The sequence below is a fragment of the Eptesicus fuscus genome, chromosome 9, assembly GCF_027574615.1.
Source record: "Eptesicus fuscus isolate TK198812 chromosome 9, DD_ASM_mEF_20220401, whole genome shotgun sequence".
Lineage (NCBI taxonomy): Eukaryota > Metazoa > Chordata > Mammalia > Chiroptera > Vespertilionidae > Eptesicus > Eptesicus fuscus.
The window spans coordinates 102,738,164-102,757,379 of NC_072481.1; the positions used below are offsets into that span (position 1 = coordinate 102,738,164).

The following is a 19,216-nucleotide window of genomic DNA, read 5'->3' on the forward strand; positions in this document are numbered from 1 at the left end:
TAATTATGATGCGTCTTGATGTAGGTTTTTTGGGGGTTCATCTTTTTTGGGACTCTGCTTTTGTGACCTTTTTTCTTCCCCCCATCAAGGAAGTTTTATGATATTATTTCTTCAAATAGGTTTTCTAACCCTTGTTTCTCTTCCTGTTGTTCTGGCTCCCCTATTATTCGTATGTTGCTTCATTTCATGTTGTCCCAAAACTCCTGTAGGCTCTCCTTTCTTTTAATTTTTTCTCCAATTGTAGTTCAGCTTGGGTGTGTTTTGCTTCCCTGTCTTCTAATTCACTAATTTGGTCCTCCGCTTCTCCTATTCCAGTGATCGGCAAACTGCGGCTCACAAGCCACATATGGCTCTTTGGCCCTTGAGTTTTTAGCAAAGTCCAGCTTAGGAGTACCCTAATTAAGTTAATAACAATGTACCTACCTATATAGTTTAAGTTTAAAAAATTTGGCTCTCAAAAGAAATTTCAATCGTTTTACTGTTGATATTTGACTCTGTTGATGAATGAGTTTTCTGTTCCTAGTCTATTGTTGAAACGTTCCATAGTGTTTTTTATTGCAGCTATATCACTCTTCATTTCTTCTTGATTCTTACATAAGTTGTTGATTTTTTCTTCTATCTGGTTTATGAAATGTATGACCCTTATTCTGAATTCTTTTTCTGACATATCGCATGCCTCTGTTTCACTCAGCTGCTTTTCTGGTGATTCCTCCTTTTCTTTACTTTGGGGTTTCTTTGTCTACCCATTTTTTTTATCTCACTGATGGATCTAGATGTGGAGTCATGCAATGGCTGCTCCTTGTGTGGAAGTGGCTCCTTGGGCTGCAGTTGCTACTTGGGCATTTGCAGCAGCGGCTGCTCCTCAGTTGGCAGTGGCTCCTCTGGTGGGTGCTGTTCGCAACAGTGGTGGCTCCTCTGGCTGGTGGGGGGAGGCTGCTCACACAGGTGCTACTCCTTGGACAGGGGTGGGCTGATCACGAGGCTGCTACTCCTCAGATGGGGGCAGGCTGCATGTGATTGCTTTTCCTCGGATGGGGACGGGGTGCTCGCATGACTGCTGCTCCTTGGACAGAGGCAGGTTGCTTAGAGGGTTACTGCTCCTCATACAGGGGTGGGCTGCTTGCGTGGCTGCTGCTCCTCAGACGGGATCGGGCTGCTCACCCGGCTGCTGCTCGTTAGACGGGTGCTGTCTATGTGTGGCTGCTGCTCATCAGACTGGGGTGGGCTCCTCTTGTGCCTGCTGTTCCTTGGACTAGGGTGGGCTGCTCGGGCTGGCTGCTGCTTCTCGAATGGGAGCAGGCTGCTCGCGGAGCTGCTGTTCCTTGGACAGGGGTGGGCTGCTCCCCCAGTTGCTGCTCCTCGGATGGGGGCAGGCTGCTTGTGTGGCTGCTGCTCCTTGGATGGGGGTGGGCTGCTTGCACAGCTGTTGTTTCTCGGACTTGAGCGGGCTGCTTGTGGAGCTGCTGCTCCTTAGACAGGGGCAGGCTGCTCACACAGCTGCTGCTCCTTGGATGGGGGCAGGCTGCTCATTCAGCTGCTGCTCCTCGGATGGGGGCTGGTTGTCGGCACAGCTGATGCTACACAGCATGTCAGATGGGGTGGGCTGCATGGGGTGCTACTCCTCAGTCGTGGGCGGGCTGCTCATGCAGCTGCTGCCCCTTGGATGGAGCCAGGCTGCTCGCGTGTTTGCTGCTCCTCGGACAGGGGAGTGGGCCGCTCACACAGCTGCTTCCCCTTGGACAGGGGCAGGCCACGTGAGGCTGCTGCTCTTCAGCCTCGGGAGGGCTGCTTGCGGGGCTGCTGTTCCTTGGTGCTTTTGTGGTCACAGTGCTCTGGGAAACAGCTGGAGTTCTGATGTCTTAAAAGTGCTAACCCATCTCAAAAGGAGTAGTTTGTGGCTCATATATTTGTTTTCCTTTTATTGCCTGGTCATTAATATTTAATATTTTGTTTTCCTGATCATTTTAATAAAAAACAATATACATTCCACAGATTTCAATGGGACAGATGCTTCAAGATTTTGGAAAATTTCTTGGGATGTTCCTTCTTGTTTTGTTTTCATTCACAATTGGATTGACACAACTATATGATAAAGGCTATACTCCAAAAGAGCAGAAGGACTGTGTGGGCATCTTTTGTGAGCAGCAGAGCAACGACACCTTCCATTCGTGAGTGTCTTTTACAATTTTTAGTAGATATATTTCTCTCTTTCTAACATGCTGTGTAGGAATTACAGAAATAGAACTTCAAATCTTTAAGAAATTCCTCTTTAATAATAAATACTTATTTTTAGTGTATCACTTGATAGTTATCTTTACATATAGAACCTTGAATAATTAGTAGGCCCAGATTATTCCATTGGCTCCTCCCCCTTTTTGGCTGTGAGTGGAGGAGCTTTTGGCACTTCATGCACTGCTGGCTTGGGGCAGGGCAGCTCTCCATGGGTTGTATGTATTATAAGATGTTCAGCAACTCTGCTTCTCACTCACTGTTACAACCAAAACAGTTTCTCACATTTTTTGCTTGTTAGGAGTTATTGAAATGGACAATTATTAGAACTTTATGACAATTTTTCTCTGATTTACTGTTATCATAATACATACGTACTTTAATTATGCTCAATAAGAAATTGAACAACCAGTTGTGAGGCAGATAAAATATCGCCCCATCATTCCTTAATAAAATAATGGAGAAGAGGTGTGGAATTGCATATTTATTGTGATTCATGTACCAACTCTTCTTCAGTTACTTTCATGTCATCTTATTTAGGGAATGAGATTAAATGAATAATAAACGTTCATCCAACCCTTTTGCATACCAAACACTGTTCTAAGTGCTGAGTGAGTAGAGTGTCGATGAGCAGGACCACCTCATGGAGCTTATTAGTATACTCTTATGAGGTGATACAGACAATAAGAAATAAAATATACAATGTATTACACAGTGATAATGGCTAATGAGACAAAGCTTGGGCCGGGGGAAGTATGTGTGAGGGTACAGTTTTAGTTAGGATATTAGGGAAGGCCCACAGAGATGACATTCAGATAAATATGTAAAGCTGGTGAAAGATCAAGCAGCGAAGGAGGGGTCTGGAGGAAGTGCATCATCAGAGAGAGGGAATGGTAAAGGCAAATGCCCTGAGTTGGAAGTATGGCTGCAAATTCAAGGAAAAGTCAGGAGGCCGGTGGCGAGGGGCAGGGGGTAAATCCGAGTGAGGGCTGTAGATGAGGTCAGAAAGATAATGGGATCATGTAGGACCTTGTTGGCCCTTGTAAGGATTTTGGGCTATTGAGATAGCCATTTGATATTTTTGAGCAGAGGAGTGACAAAATTTGATTAGGCATTAACAGGATCATAGACATTGGTATGTTTAAAATGGACAGAAATGCAATAAGAGATTAAAGAGGAATAATTTCTCTTTCTTTTTAAAGTAAGGCATATCTTTACTGTTGGGTTCACCTCATTTATTTTATAAAGTGTTATTCTTGGATTATCAGTGTTTTCTTTACAAATGTTGATATAAATGAATTCTTCATTTTTGCTAATTATTTAATTTTCTTTTAAACAAAAATGTAATCGTCTTTACAGGTTCTTTGGCACTTGCTTTGCTTTGTTCTGGTATATTTTCTCCTTAGCACATGTGGCAATCTTTGTCACAAGATTCAGCTACGGAGAAGAATTGCAGTCCTTTGTGGGAGCTGTCATTGTGGGCACGTACAACGTGGTGGTTGTGATTGTGCTCACCAAGCTGCTGGTGGCAATGCTGCACAAGAGCTTCCAGTTGATAGCAGTAAGTGTCTATTCTTACAAAAACTCTGTATTCTCTATATCCCAATGTATGCAGCAGATAAGGCAACCAAATGTAAGAATTAAGAATTACTAGCATTTTAAAATTAGATTTTTAATGCAAGTAATGTATAATAACAGCAAATCATGAATCACATTTTTACCTACAAGATGTAGAAACATGGACAGTTTAAAACAATATCTTTTTCTCTGCCACTCCCCGTGTGCATGTTCATATCCTATACAGCTTTTTCATTTGCCTTTTATAGAATCACGAAGACAAAGAATGGAAGTTTGCCCGCGCAAAGTTGTGGCTTAGTTACTTTGATGACAAATGTACATTACCCCCACCTTTCAACATCATTCCTTCACCAAAAACCATCTGCTACATGATTAGTAGCCTCAGTAAATGGATTTGCTCTCATACATCAAAAGGCAGGGTTAAACGGCAAAACAGTCTAAAGGTAAGAGACTAGAATTGCAACATAGAAGTTTTAATAATTCCTAACCTCAGATGTTTCCCCAGGCATAAATATGCAGGCTTCTTAAGGCCTGGGACTGTCTTGATTTTTTTTACTCCTGTATCCCTAATGCACAGCATAGATAAAACATAAAGTAAGGATGCAATAAGTATTTTAGAGAATGAGAGATAGAACTGGAATTTTTTCATGAAATCTCATCTCAGTTTTAAAACGTGGAGAAAATATTCATTATCCCTATTCTGTGAGTGTAGATACTGATAGTCAGCTCATATTTTTTCTGGTTCTTCTTGAAAGTTATTCAATACGTGAATAATTTAATACATGTTGCTATAAATCAGAAGTTAGCAATTTTTTTCTGTAAAGGGCCAGATAGTAAATAATTTAGACTTTACAAGCTGAGACAAAATGAAAGATTTATGTGAGTACTAATAGAATAAGAAAGAACATAAATTTCCAATAAATTGTTATTGATTAAATAAAAATCCTATCTAATAATAGACAAATATGCAAGTTGACCGCACCTTCGCTACGCCCAAGCCTCGCCCACCAGCCAAGACACACCCACCAACCAATCAGGATGTGTATGCAAATTACCCCAACAAAGATGGTGGCTAATTTGCATATCAAGACAGTGTAGAAAGAAGCCAAGAGCTGCAGAAGGGAACATAGCTTCGGAGAAGCAAGCAAGCCAGGGGAGGAGAAGGGAGGAGCAGAGGCGGGGCCGGGGGAGAAGGAAGGAGAGCGGGCTGGCGGAGAAGGTGGGGCCGGGGGAGAAGGGAGGAGTGGAGGCGGGGCCGGGGGAGAAGGAAGGAGAGCGGGCTGGAGGGCCTGGGGGAGAAAAGCAGGGGGGCTGGCGGAGAACTCGGGGCGGGGGAGAAGGGAGGAGCGGAGGCGGGGCCAGGGGAGAAGGAAGGAGAGCAGGCTGGAGGGCCGGGGGGAGAAAAGCAGGGGGCCTGGCGGAGAACGCGTGGCGCGGAACAAGGGAGGAGAGCAGGCAGGGCGGGGTAGAGTGCAGCAGGAAACCCTATTGCAGGATTTTTCCTGCAACGGGAACGCTAGTGTAACTATAATTGAGTAGTAATTTTTGTAATACAGATCTATTAATGAAAAGAATCCATTTGGGAGAGGATAACATTTTGTTTAATTGAGGTTCAGAACTACTGTTCCCAGCCTTGCCGGATAGCTCTGTTGGTTAGAGTATCATCCTGATACACCAAGGTTGCAGGTTCCATCCCCAGTCAAGCACATACAAGACGCAACCAGTGAATGCATCGATAAGTGGAACAAGTTGATCTCTCTCTCTTTCTCTATTTGTATCTTTCTCTCTCCCTCCCCTTCTTCTCTCTTTAAAAAAAAAATCAACCTAGTAACAAATGTTCATTTGTAAAACCATTCTTAGCCGACAAGACATTAAAACCAGGAAGTGGGTAATAGTTTGGTAATTCCTTCTATAAACTGAGGACTCCTACAACTATGCTAATTCTTCCTATAAACTGAGGACTCCTATGACTATTTTTGAATCAAAATAAGCACACAGGTGAATGAATAAAACAAATATTCAGGCTACATTTGTTTTAAACAAGTGTTAAATGTTATTTTATAACAGAGTGGCAAAAGTATAGTCTAATAAAGCATTAGAAGATTTCTGTTTGTATCTGTGAATATTTTTCAAAAATCCACTTCTTTTAAATATTGTTTATGCCCATTGTTAATATCATATTATTGCTTGTTTTGAAGGAATGGAGAAACTTGAAACAAAAGAGAGATGAAAACTACCAAAAAGTGATGTGCTGCTTGGTACATCGTTACTTGACTTCTATGAGACAGAAGATGCAAAGCACAGATCAGGCAACTGTAGAAAATCTAAATGAACTGCGCCAAGATCTGTCAAAATTCCGAAATGAGATAAGGGATTTACTTGGCTTTCGGACTTCTAAATATGCTATGTTTTATCCAAGGAACTAATCATTTTCTAACTCATGTAGAGAATAATTTTCAATAATCTGAAAGGTTGTTTGCATAACTTGAAATTAAATCATAAGATATATATTGAAATATAGAATTATGTAAAAGCATTGTTTAAAATATTTATAGCATAACTATGTTATATAAAATATGTAAATAGAGTAAGCTTTTTAAAACTTTTGTTGGTTGCTTTTTGCGGAAGCAAAACAGATTTAGTAGACAGGTTTTGTGAGCATGCTGCTTGGTTTTCTTATTTGAACAATGCTCTAAATTTTTTTTCTTTTTATGTTAAAGAAGGGCAGTTATAATTATAAACATTGCCAGAAAATTCGCTAAATGAAGACCAGTAAATGTCTTCTGTGGAATAACTTGAAGTATTGAAGTCATGGTTTATAAAATGTGTTTTAGGACTTTACATATAATATAGTATTTATTGTTTGGGATTATAGTTTAATCTAAAATGGTAATCTGTTTTTATTTTATTATAATCCTAAGTAGCAAAGAAACAACCTTAATGAATATTTGAATCTATTTATGTCTATTAATTTAAATTCACTTCAGTTTTGTTATTGTAATATATTTACTTTTACATGGTTGTAATTACTCTATTTTTAATTTTGCTTTTTTTTAATTTAATAGTATTTTATATATAGACTAGAGGCCCAATGCACGAAATTCGTGCAAGGGCCTTGGCCCCAGCCACTGCCGGCACCGCCAGCTGGGGACCTCTTCCACCTCTGCCGCAGCCTCCCGCTGCGGCTGTGTCCAGAAGGAAGGATGTCTGGTCTAATTAGCATAGTATGCTTTCATTAGTATAGATTTCCATTTATTGATATAAGTCTACCTGTTAAATTTTATAGAATCATGTCATTTTTGAAATATACAGTTAGTAGACTTGTTTTTTTTGTCGCTGTAGAGTACTTGTTTATGTTTACAGGTTTGCCCAGGTACTTATATAAGATTAGACATTTGGTGGTTTTTAACCTTTTTCTTGTTATAATAGTGCCATAATTTTTTTCAGGTTGGCGTGAATGTTCATAGCTATAAAGTAAGTCTTAGAAGATATTTCTGTACCACGTGTGGTCACAGGCTGTTTTATTTTTTTAAACATTGGAAAACCCTGCAGGGATCTGTTCTATTTGAACTAAGGTTCTTGGGCTTTTCTCCAAAAGTATTTTCCACAGAATTAACATAGCTTCAATAAAAGTGACTTCATGTTGATTTGTGGATCATTCTTGCTGCTTATGATGAAAAGCATTGATTTTTTAAACTTAGAAAATAAAATATATATTAAAATTTATTTCCTATGTTCATGCAAAGGATGTAGTTACAAATTTTTCATAGGCTTATATATTCTTGCAAAATTTCCAGTTAAGAGGTTATTAGGTCTATAATTGACTTCTTAACTGAATGTCATGTGGTCTTAAGGCCACTTGGTACAGGTCGTCTTGGAAGCACCACTGATCCAGGGATCATTGTCTGAATATAATAGTATTGTGTTTTAGCTTGCTTTTCACTTTTTGCTTTTTAATTTCCAAATTGTAAGTGTTCCCTCTTTGGGGCCAATTCTTATAAAAATGTTTAATGTAAAGTTATATATTTTGTCTACAATAGGATTATGCACTTCCCAATTGGGACTTCACATCAGGATTTTTAGTCATTCTAAAAAAATACCTAATTATTAAATAAAAATATTTATGGAGTGCCTACAGTGTGCATGGATTACTTGTGTGGTATATTTTGAATAACATTATATTGTCAGAAGAAAGATGAATAAGACAACATTGGATTGTAAATGGACAGAGTCTGTCCATTGTATTAATGACAATTTTTTTTACTCTTTATACTTTTTTTGAGATAGAATTCCCATCATCAAATTCACTCTTTTAAAGTATACAACTCAATGTTTTGTTTTGTTTTTAAGTCATGGTAAGAAATTCCTAAAATGCAAAACATCAACCTTAGACCTCTACACCTTTCTACCTTCAGTGGTAATTACATATAACTTTTTTTAAAATTTTCTTTATTGATTAAGGTATCACATATTTGTCCTCATCCCCCCATTCCAATCCCACACCCCTCCCCACACATGCCCCCACCCCCCTGTTGTCCCCAACCGCTGGTTAGGTGCATATGCTTGCACACAAGTCCTTTGGTTGATCTCTCCCCTTTACCCCCACCCTCCCCAACCTCCCTCTGAGGCCCGACAGTCTGATCCGTGCCTCCTTGTTTCTGGGTCTGTTCTTGTTCATCAGTCTGTGTTGTTCATTATTTCCACTAGATGAGTGAGATCATGTGCTATTAGAAATACACTTATACAAACCGAAAACGAGACGAGCAATAATGGTTATGGTGACAGGAAATGAATCAGTCTGTAGTGAGTTTCTTTCTGGGCCAACAGTTCTTTTGAGACCCAATTACAATGTCCAACAGTTCCTTATGTGTACATGTCAGCACTGACATTACAGTTCTGGATGGTGGACAAATGGTGGTAATGCAGGTCCGATTCTCTCTGGTTTGGTCCTGGGCAACCTGCATTGATGCACAGCTGCTAACTGCTAGTATGGGAAGACCACGTCAGCGTCTTCCATCTCTGGACTGCTTCTCTTCTGTCTTCATGGCTGGAGTAGTCCTGTCAATTCCTCTCTGTTGCTGGAATCCACATGGTCTCAGAGTAGTTTTCTGAAAATATACAAACATATTCTTGACCAAAAGTTAATAAAGGAATATTATCTATAAATTTGACTTGGGATCCTATTTCATTTTTTTGCCCAAATGATTTTCCTCTGGCTTGTTTTGACACCTTGTGTGTTTTTCATGGGTGTCTTGCTTTTAGCCTTACAACTAATTTTCTAAAGTATTAATTTTCTAGATGTAATTTATTTACAGGTTATATTTCCTTACATGATATTCTTCTACTATACCCTCCTTTTTTGATTTAAATGTTAGGAGGCTTGTGAAAATTTTATAATGTAGTCTTGGTGGCTTTTACATTTTAATTTTTTGCACTATAATATTACTGTTTTAGGTTCATTATATGGTGCACAATTTTATCATGAGATGAAGTACCAATAAAAATTTTAGTTAACACTTTAGGAACACCTTTTTGTCCAGTACAATTAATTTTTCTAGAATATTCGCTTGTTTCAACTAGCCAATTTAAATTTGCCTGAAAACTTGACTACTATTTCACTGTCAATTTATTACTCTAACAACAATCTTATTTTAACCTGTAAATATTAGTGGAAGGGATTATTTGCCTTCTTGAGTAGGTCCTGAGCATTCCTGGTGGTAGGCTGGATTTAGATATCGTAAACCCACTTCCCCCCACCATGGGTACAAGACAACTCAAACAATTCTTGTTGGAGTAAGAGGGCAGCTGCTGTTGGCCAAGTCTCTGTCGGTCACCTGGGTCCTGATCTGAGCTGGGCATGGGAAGCACGAAACAGCCATGGGGGCAGGAGACCTCCCTCAGAAGAGGATAGGGTTCAGGCCCTGCAATGTTGCGGGGGGGGGGGGTGAGGGTCTGTGCCCCACCTCTGTTGATCCCCAAATTCTATTCTGATGGCCCCTCTGCGACTGTGCCTGTCTTAGGTTGTTCCTTCCTTGAGGAATCTTACCCGTCTCTGGCTAACCAGCCATCCTCCGGGGCCAAGCCGGGTGACGTGAGGTTCAGTTTTGTCTCCTTGGTAGCCTATGCCCCCGTGGCCTCCATGCCCAGCACCTGCCTTGGGATCCCCTCGCCTGCTGGCAGCGCCCCAGCACTGATCACATATCTTGTGGAACCCGGGTTTCTTCTCCAGGGTGGGCTCAGTTCGCCCCACTGGGTGAGAGACAGATCCATGGCACCAGTCATCACGAGACTTCAACCTCAACATGAACAGAGAGCTCATGCAACAGCTGTGAGCAATTGAATTGTGAGAAGAGGGTCTCTCTTGGCCTAAAGGGTAAGAGGGACCAATATAGAATGCTCAGGTGCCTTCCCAGGAGGCCCTCTACACAATGAAAAGGATTAAATCCTTACATGTCCTTTTTAACTTGCTGCCAGACATTCAAAGAATTAGTAAGTTTGCTTGGGATAATTGTATATTATGCTGTTGTAATTCTAAAGTATCAAGAGATGTGTTAAGTTTGTCTCCAAGCACCAAACAGATGATTTTTTTTTATCCCCAAGGGTGCGAGGAACTATTATAAGTACTGAGGGTGATCCAAATCTGGGGAAAAATTTTAATGACAGTGTAGAATAATATCATATAAGGATATTCTTTGTTCTAGTCCATGGCAATTCCCTTTCAAACTGGCTGTTCATTTCTTTTTATATAGACAAGGTCTTAGTTACATTTTCTGCACCTCTACTGGGGGCAAGTAGTGATAGTAGTGACACCCTTTCTTTGGTGTCCACACAAGCCAGAAACCTCTCTTTAATTGTACACACAAAGGGGCATTGTTTTGATTTTGTGTTGTACAAAAGGGAAGCTGGGTGGAGACCCCTGTGTATTTATACTTTCTTGCCCCACCCATGGGCCTCCTGGATGACCAAGGTGTTTGGTATTATTGATAACTACATTGGTCAGGGGATCAGCCCACGTAAGGGGTCTTACCCATGAAGGATCAGGAGCATAAGACCAAAATACTTACCCTCTTGTCCCAGGTAAAATTACCATACATCTGATGATTGCTAGCGTGGCTAGAAAGGTGTTCTCAGGCATTCTTGGGTTTCTGGTTACCTCACAGTTTCTTACCTGAGGTTTGTTGTTCTGATTGATGTTTCTCTGTTTCTGAATCTATTTTCTCCCCATCAGTTTATTTTGTTCATTATATTCCACAAATGAGTGAGATCATGTGATATTTATCTTTCTCTGCCTGGCTTATTTCACTAAGCATAATGTTCTCCATCTCCATCCATATTGTTGCAAATGGTAAGAGCTCCTTCTTTTTTACCGCAGCGTAGTATCCCATTGTGTAGATGTACCACAGTTTTTTAATCCACTCATCTGCTGATGGACACTTAGGCTGTTTCCAAATCTTAGCTATGGTAAATTGTGCTGCTATGAACATACGGGTGCATATATCCTTGATGTTTCCAGTTTCTTGGGATATATTCCTAGAAGTGGGATCACTGGGTCAAATGGAAGTTCCATTTTCAGTTTTTTGAGGAAACTCCATACTGTTCTCCACAGTGGCTGCACCAGTCTGCATTCCCACCAGCAGTGCACGAGGGTTCCTTTTTCTCCACATCCTCGCCAGCACTTGTCATTTGTTGACTTGTTCATAATGGCCATTCTGACAGGTGTGAGATGGTACCGCATTGTTGTTTTGATTTGCATCTCTCTGATGATTAGTGACTTTGAGCAGGTTTTCATATGTCTCTTGGCCTTCCTTCTGTCTTCTTTCGAAAAGTGCTATTTAGATCAGTTGCCCATTTTTTGATTGGGTTGTTTACCTTCTTTTTGTTAAGCTGCATGAGTTCCCTGTAAATGTTGGAGATTAAACCCTTATCGTTGACATAATTGGCAAATGTGTTCTCCCATGCAGTGGGCTTTCTTGTTGTTTTGTTGATAGTTTCCGTTGCTGTGCAAAAGCTTTTTATTTTGATGTAGTCCCACTTGTTTATTTTCTCTTTAGCTTCCATTGCCCTAGGAGCAGTATCAGCGAAGAAGTTCTTTTGGCATATGTCAGAGATTTTTCTGCCTGTAGATTCCTCTAGTATTTTTATGGTTTCCTGTCTTATGTTTAAGTCCTTGATCCATTTTGAGTTTATTTTTGTGAATGGTGTAAGTTGGCGGTCTAGTTTCATTTTGTCCATGTATCTGTCCAATTTTCCCAACACCATTTATTGAAGAGACTGTCTTGACTCCATTGTATGTTCATGCCTCCTTTGTCAAATATTAATTGAGCATAGTGATTTGGATCGATTTCTGGGTTCTCTATTCTATTCCTTTGATCTATATGTCTGTTCTTGTGCCAATACCAGGCAGTTTTGAGAACAGTGGCTTTGTAATATAGCTTGAAATCTGGTATTGAGATCCCTCCTACTGTGTTCTTCTTTCTCAGGATTGCTGTAGCTATTCGGGGTCTTTTTTTATTCCAGATGAATTTTTGGAAAGTTTGTTCTAGGTCTGTGAAGTATGCCATTGGTATTTTAATGGGAAGTGCATTGAAATTATAGATTGCTTTGGGTTGTATGGACATTTTGATGATGTTGATTCTACCAATCCATGAACATGGTATGTTCTTCCATCTGTTTATGTCTTCCTCTATCTCTTTTTTCAGTGTTGTATAGTTTTCCGTGTATAGGTCTTTTACTTCCTTAGTTAAGTTTATTCCTAGGTATCTTAATTTTTTTTGCATGATGGTAAATTGGATTGCTTTTTTAGTCTCTCTTTCTGTAAGTTCATTATTGGTGTATAGAAATGCCATAGATTTCTTAGCGTTTATTTTGTATTCTGCTACTCTGATGAATTCATTTATTAAGTCTAATAATTTCTTGATGGAGTCTTTAGGGTTTTCTATGTACAGTATCATGTCATCTGCAAATAAGGACAGTTTTACTTCTTCTTTTCCAATTTGGATGCCTTTTATTTCTTCTTCTTGTCTGATTGCAATGGCTAGTATTTCCAACACTATGTTGAACAAGAGTGGTGAGAGTGGGCATCCCTGTCTTGTTCCTGTTCTTAGGGGAAATGGTTTTAGTTTTTGCCCATTGAGTATGATGTTTCCTGTGGGTTTGTCATATATGGCTTTTATTATGTTGAGGTATGATCCTTCTATTCCCAGCTTGCTGAGAGTTTTTATCAAGAAACGGTGTTGGATTTTGTCAAATGCTTTTTCTGCATCAATTGATATGACTATATGGTTTTTATCTCTTAATTTGTTTATGTGATGTATCACATTTATTGATTTGCGAATATTGTTACCATCCTTGCATCCCAGGGATAAATCCTACTTGGTCGTGGTTTATGATCTTTTTGATGTACTGATGTACTGCTGGATTCGATTTGCTAGAATTTTGTTGAGGATTTTGGCATCTATGTTCATGAGGGATATTGGCCTGTAATTCTCTTTCATTGTGTTATCTTTATCTGGTTTTGGTATTAGGGTGACCTGGCTTCATAGAAGGAGCTTGAAAGTGTTCCTTCTTGAATTTTCTGGAATAGTCTGAGGAGGATAGGTTTTAGCTCTTCCTTGAATGTTTTGTAAAACTCCCCTGTGAAGCCATCTGGCCCCGGGCTTTTGTTTGCTGGAAGCTTTTTGATGACTGCTTCAATTTCTTCCATAGTTATCAGCCTATTGAGATTTTTAGTCTCTTCCTGAGTAAGTTTTGGAAGATTGTGTTTTTCTAGGAATGTGTCCATTTCCTCCAGGTTGTCTAGTTTGTTGGAATAGAGTTGTTCATAGTATTTTTTGACAATCCTTTGTATTTCTGTGGGGTCTGTTGTTATTTCACCTCTTTCATTTCTGATTTTGTTTATTTGGGTCCTCTCTCTTTGCTTCTTGGTGAGCCTGGCTAGAGGTTCATCCATATTGTTTATCCTTTCAAAGAACCACCTCTTGGTTTTGTTGATCTTGTGTATTTTTTTTTTTTTTGGTCTCTATGTCATTCATTTCTGCTCTGATCTTTATTATTTCCTTCCTTCTGCTCACTGTGGGCTTTTCTTGTTGCTCCCTTTCTAATTCTTTGAGTTGTTGAGTTAGATGATCTATTACCATTTTTTCTTGTTTTTATTTGAGATACACTTCCCTCTCAGGACTGCTTTCATTGTGTCCCATAGGATTTGCAATGTTGTGTTTTTATTGTCATTAGTCTCCAGGATGTTTTTAATTTCTTCTTTGATCTCATTGATAACCCAATCATTGTTTAGTAGCATGCTATTCAGTTTCCAAGTGTTTGAATTTTTTGGAGTGTTTTTATTGTAGTTTATTTCTAATATTATGCCATTGTGGTCTGAGAAAATGCTTATATGATTTCAATCTTTTTGAATTGGGGGAGACTGCTTGTTACCCAATATGTGGTCTATTTTTGAGAATGTCCCATGTGCACTTGAGAAGAACATATATTCCCTGGCTTTGGGGTGAAGTACTCTGAAGATGTAATTAGGTCCATCTGATCTAGTGTGTCATTTAGAATTGTTGTTTCTTTGCTGATTTTTTGTCTAGAGGATTTATCCATTGATGTCAGTGGTGTATTAAAGTCCCCTACTATGATTGTATTGATGTCGATCTCTCCCTTGATATCTTCCAGGAGATTTTTTATGTATTTGGGCGCTCCTGCATTGGGTGCATATACGTTTACCAGAGTTATATCTTCTTGTTGAATTGCTCCCTTTAGTATTATGTAGTGGCCTTCCTTATCTCTTATTATGGCCTTTACTTTGAGGTCTATTTTATCTGATGTAAGTATTGCAACCCCAGCTTTTTTCTCATTTCCATTTTCCTGAAAAATGTTTTTCCATCCCTTCACTCTCAGTCTATGTGAATCTTTTGCTCTAAGGTGAGTCTCTTGTAGACAGCAAATATATGGGTCATGTTTTCTTATCTATTCAGCTACCCTATGTCTTTTGATTGGTGCATTTAATCCATTTACGTTTAATGTTATTATTGATAAGTACCTGTTTGTTGTCATATTTTTTCTTAGTGTTTGTTTTTCTTCTCTGCCCTCCAGTTGCAGTCTCAAAATTGTTGTGGTAGGCAACAATCAGGCATCTGCCCTATGCCGCCATCTCGGTCCTCCAGAAGATTCTTAAGTAACCTTATAAATGTGGTTCTGAACACTGTGTCGTCCATTAGTTTACTTTCCTTCATCCCTTCTCTTCGTGACCTCCTTCGGTGTCTCCATCTTTTGGCTGCCTCCCTATGTTGATGGAGTGGCTTTGTGTGGTCAGTGACCTATAGGGGCTGGTAGCTCAGCTTCCCCAAAATCCCTATGTGGTCGCTCTTGGTACCTCCCTTTGTGGGCTGAGTGCAAAGTCTTGTTGTTGTTAAGCCTTGATTGCTGTTGGTACACTGGGAGGATTTGCCCTCCAGTCCAATTGGCTGCGAGGATCAGCTCTGTCTATGCCCGGAGACAGCCTTATTCAACTAGACTTGCAAAATTGTAAAAGCCTCTGTGCTCAGCATGGATGGGGTGGAGTTTCAGGGTGGAGCCTCCAGCCTTGGCTTCCCGTCAGCCCCGCCCTATGAGGTTCCTGGGTCTCAGTGTCCCTCTGTACTCCCTGCAAACACCTCTGAGAGAAAGGTGCCCTGGAGCTTCGCCCGCCGCCAAACAGTCTAGTCTCTCCCCCAATGAATCTGGATTCCCAGATTCTCGCCCAGAACTGGGTTTCAGTGTAGTCGGAACTGGGGCTCAGAGCAGTCTGGCTCCTTTGTCTTCTCCCCGCCAGGGCAATCCAGTGGCACAGTCAACAGACCATCCTCTGTGCGCATTCCCGTGCGCGCCTCTGGTGCTCTGCCCTTCGCCACTACCCTGCGTCTCCGCCTCACAGCCCAGGTTCCCCCAGCATGCACCTGGCTTCCCAGGGTCTCGCCAGGGACTGGGATTCAGTGCAGTTGGAGCTGGGGTTCAGCACAATCTGGATCTTTTATCTCCTTTCCGCTAGAGAATGCTGGCCAGGCCGTCAGCTGCCCTGTCCTCTGCAGTTCCGTCCTCCTCGCTCGCGCGCGCCCGTGGCTCCATACCTCAGGCTCCTACAGCTCCTCTGATTTTCCCTGTGGTTTTCTCTCTCCTTCTAGTTGTGGGCATTTCAGTCAGCCAGCTTTCCTGTGGTTCTGGATGATGTCCGTTTTGACCTTTAGTTGTATTCTTGAAATTGTTGTGCCAGGCTGCAGGTTAGGTGCTTAACCTATGCCGCCATCTTGGTTTCTCTACATATAACTTTTTAAAACTCTACCTTTATCCTATATAATAAAAGCCTAATATGCTAAGTGTCTGGTCGACTGGTCAGCTGTTCAACCAATCAAAGTATAATATGCTAATGATATGCTAAGACCGCTCAACTGCTCACTATGATGTGCACTGACCACCAGGGGGCATACAGTCAACTGGTTGACCAGTTGCTGTGATGTGCACTGACCACCAGGGGGCAGGTGTTCTGACCGGTAGGTTAGCTTGTTGCTGGGGTCCAGCTGATCGGGACTGAGCTAGATGGGCCGGACACGCCCTGGAGCCCTCCCACGGTCCCTCCCAATCTGGCCAACCTCGCGTATCCCTCCCCGGCCCCAATCATGCACCCATGGGGTCCCTCGGCCTAGCCTGTGCCCTCTCACAATCTGGGACCCCTCAGGGGATATCAGAGAGCCGGTTTCGGCCTGATCCTGCAGGCCAGGCCGAGATACCCCACTGGTGCACGAATTCGTGCACCAGGCCTCTAGTATTTTATTAAAAGGGCAAATATGATTAACCCAGCTGTTTACTTGAATTACAAAAGTAATGTGATTCAATATGAAAATAAGAAACTGTCTACAAATCTCTGACAGTAATAAATGGCAATATACAGTGTACACAGGGGTCACACAGAGTAACAAATTATCTTATAAATATATTTTAATACCTTTAAAATTCAACTTTAAAATTATCCACGGAAAAGATTGTCAAGTCAGAATGAACACCTCATAGTCAAGCATCAGAAGCTGCACACTGGCAATTTAATATGCAACGGCATCTTTTCCCCAGGCCTTTCCTTCTCTATCTGCTCCTCTACATTCCCCACTCCATCCTTTCCTCAGTCCTGAAAATGGAATGTGTTGAAATCTGTTGCTATGATGTTGTGCAAACCATAACATGCTGTTAACCATATTAGTCACTAAGCCAGCGGAGAACTGGGACAGCTCTTCCCTTAGCCCATCTGTAGCAGTGATTCTACCAACACCTCTCTCCTTTCATAGCTTCTGGATTTCTGAAGCTGTAATTTCAGAGGTTTTACATGACTACCAGCCTAAGGTGAACATGGCAGGGAGAACATCTTCTCCATTGTCCTTCCTCCTGATGGAATCATTCCTGCTCCAGGTGCCATGAAGTTGATGAGCTCACACACTGTTGAACACATTCTCTAGCATGTTTTGCAATCTTTTCCATGTGAGGTATAGCATTTTTCATGATACTTGCTACATTTGTAATTGAAAGATAAATACCTTGTTCTCTGAAACTTTTTTTTAAAAATTGATATCAGAGAGGAAGGGAGAGGGAGAGAGAGAGTGAAACATCAGTGATGAGAGAGAATCATTGATTAGCTGCCTCCTGCACAGCCCCTACTGGGGATGGAGCCTGCAACCCGGGCATGTGCCCTGGACTGGAATGGAACCCGACCCTTCAGTCCACAGGCCTGAACCAAACCAGTTAGGGCTGAACCAAACCAGTTAGGGCTCTGAAACTTTCTTTTAAACCATCTGTGTCTTGATGGACAGCTGTCCTGGGCACCATCCCAAGGCTGCATCACATAATGACTTCCTCTAGTGTAGTCCACATAATGCCTGGTTGAGAGGCAACTGTTGGGAATTGTCATCATCCATTGTCCTGAAACAGAACACCTGTCTAGCTCCTGCCCTCACTGCTGCTGGTCCTTCTCCAGAGCTGCGGGAAGGGCGGGATCCTGCACCATAGTCCCCACAGCAATGGCAGCCTGGGCTCTGCACACATGCCGGGGCCACCCTCGGAGCTGTGACCTCACCTCCAGGGAGCCTGAGTGCAGCTAGGGGCCACCCCTGTGGAGCCTGAAGGCCATGCTGCCCAGCCCTGCTCCACCCACCTGGGTGGAGGAAGTCTAGGCCATGGCCTAGGAGGAGGAGTGGAGCCTGGGCAACTTCGCCGAGAGGGACTAGAAGTGCCCAGCTGGAGTGGCTCAGTTGGTTAGAGCATCACCCAGCTCCAAAAGGTAACCAGTTGGATTCCTGGTCAGGGCACATGCTTGGGTTGTAGGCTTGATCTCCGGAGGCGGGCATGCAGGGTAGTTAGAAAGCAAGCGTGTGGAAAGAGTGTAGAAAGGTGTTTGAGAGTGAGGGGAAATAAGTGATGAAGCGCAGTATGCATATTACAGGACACTGTTGGAAACCACTTTGAATTCAGTGAACTGCAATTATAAACTGTACTATATAGTTAGGAAACGTGAAAATCACTTCTCAACATGAGAAAAAGGGGTAGAAAGGTGTTTGACAATGTGGGGAATTCAGTGCTAAAGAGCAGAAAGCACATGATAGCAGAATGTTAGAAACCCCTGGGAATTCACTCAAAAGCAGCACTAAATGGTACAAAACAGTTGGAAATCAGGTGGAAATCACTTGTAAACATCAGGAAAGAGTCTAAAATGCTGTTTGTACAATGCGGGGAAAATCCTGGTAAAGAGGAGTAAGCACACTACGTCAGTCCTAGAAACCACTAGAAATTCACTGAAAAGCAGCCGGAAACTGGACAAAATAGTTAGAAAACACGTGAAAATGTCTTCTCAATGTGAGGAAAGAGTACAGAAAGCTGTTTGTACAATGCAGGAAAAATATTGGTATAGAGCAGTAAGCACAGTATACCTGAGTCTTGGAATGTACTAGGAATTCACATAAAAGCAACAGGAAACTAAACAAAATAGTTAGAAAACATGTGGGAATGACTTCTCAATGTGAGAAAAGAGTACAGAAAGGGTTTTGCAATCTGTGGGGAAATTCCTGAAATAGAGCAATAAATACACTACACTAGTCTTAGAAACCACTAGGAATTCACACACACACACAAAAGCAGTAAACTGTAAGAAATAGTTGGAAGACAAGTGTAAATCACTTCTCAACTTCAAAAAAGAGTGAAGGAAAGGTATTCATACAATGCGGGTAAATCCCTTAAATAGAGCAGTCAGCACCCTATAGCACAGTGTAAAAAACCACTAGGAATTCACTGAAAAGCAGCAGTAAACTGGACAAAATAGAGGACCCATGGAAATGACTTCGGAACGTGAGGAAAGAGTATAGAAACTGGTAGAAAGCGGGGAAATCCCTGAAATAGAGCA

At 41.4% G+C, this 19,216-nt stretch overlaps 1 protein-coding gene and 1 pseudogene across 3 annotated transcripts in view; one reads left to right on the forward strand and one right to left on the reverse strand.

Annotated features, from left to right (window-relative positions):
- Nucleotides 1-7,454, forward strand: part of TRPC1 (transient receptor potential cation channel subfamily C member 1) — a 171,532-nt gene extending 164,078 nt beyond the window's left edge. For all 3 annotated transcript variants that reach the window (XM_054721623.1, XM_054721624.1, XM_054721625.1), the window contains 4 exons: nucleotides 1,993-2,168; nucleotides 3,589-3,790; nucleotides 4,056-4,250; nucleotides 6,006-7,454. In XM_054721623.1, the coding sequence (XP_054577598.1) occupies nucleotides 1,993-2,168; nucleotides 3,589-3,790; nucleotides 4,056-4,250; nucleotides 6,006-6,233 (801 nt within the window). In that variant the 3' untranslated portion in view covers nucleotides 6,234-7,454. The remainder of the gene's footprint in view (nucleotides 1-1,992; nucleotides 2,169-3,588; nucleotides 3,791-4,055; nucleotides 4,251-6,005) is intronic.
- A 9,497-nt stretch (nucleotides 7,455-16,951) lies between these two features.
- On the reverse strand, nucleotides 16,952-17,731 carry LOC129150337 (nuclear transcription factor Y subunit beta-like; annotated as a pseudogene).
- Nucleotides 17,732-19,216: the final 1,485 nt, after the last annotated feature.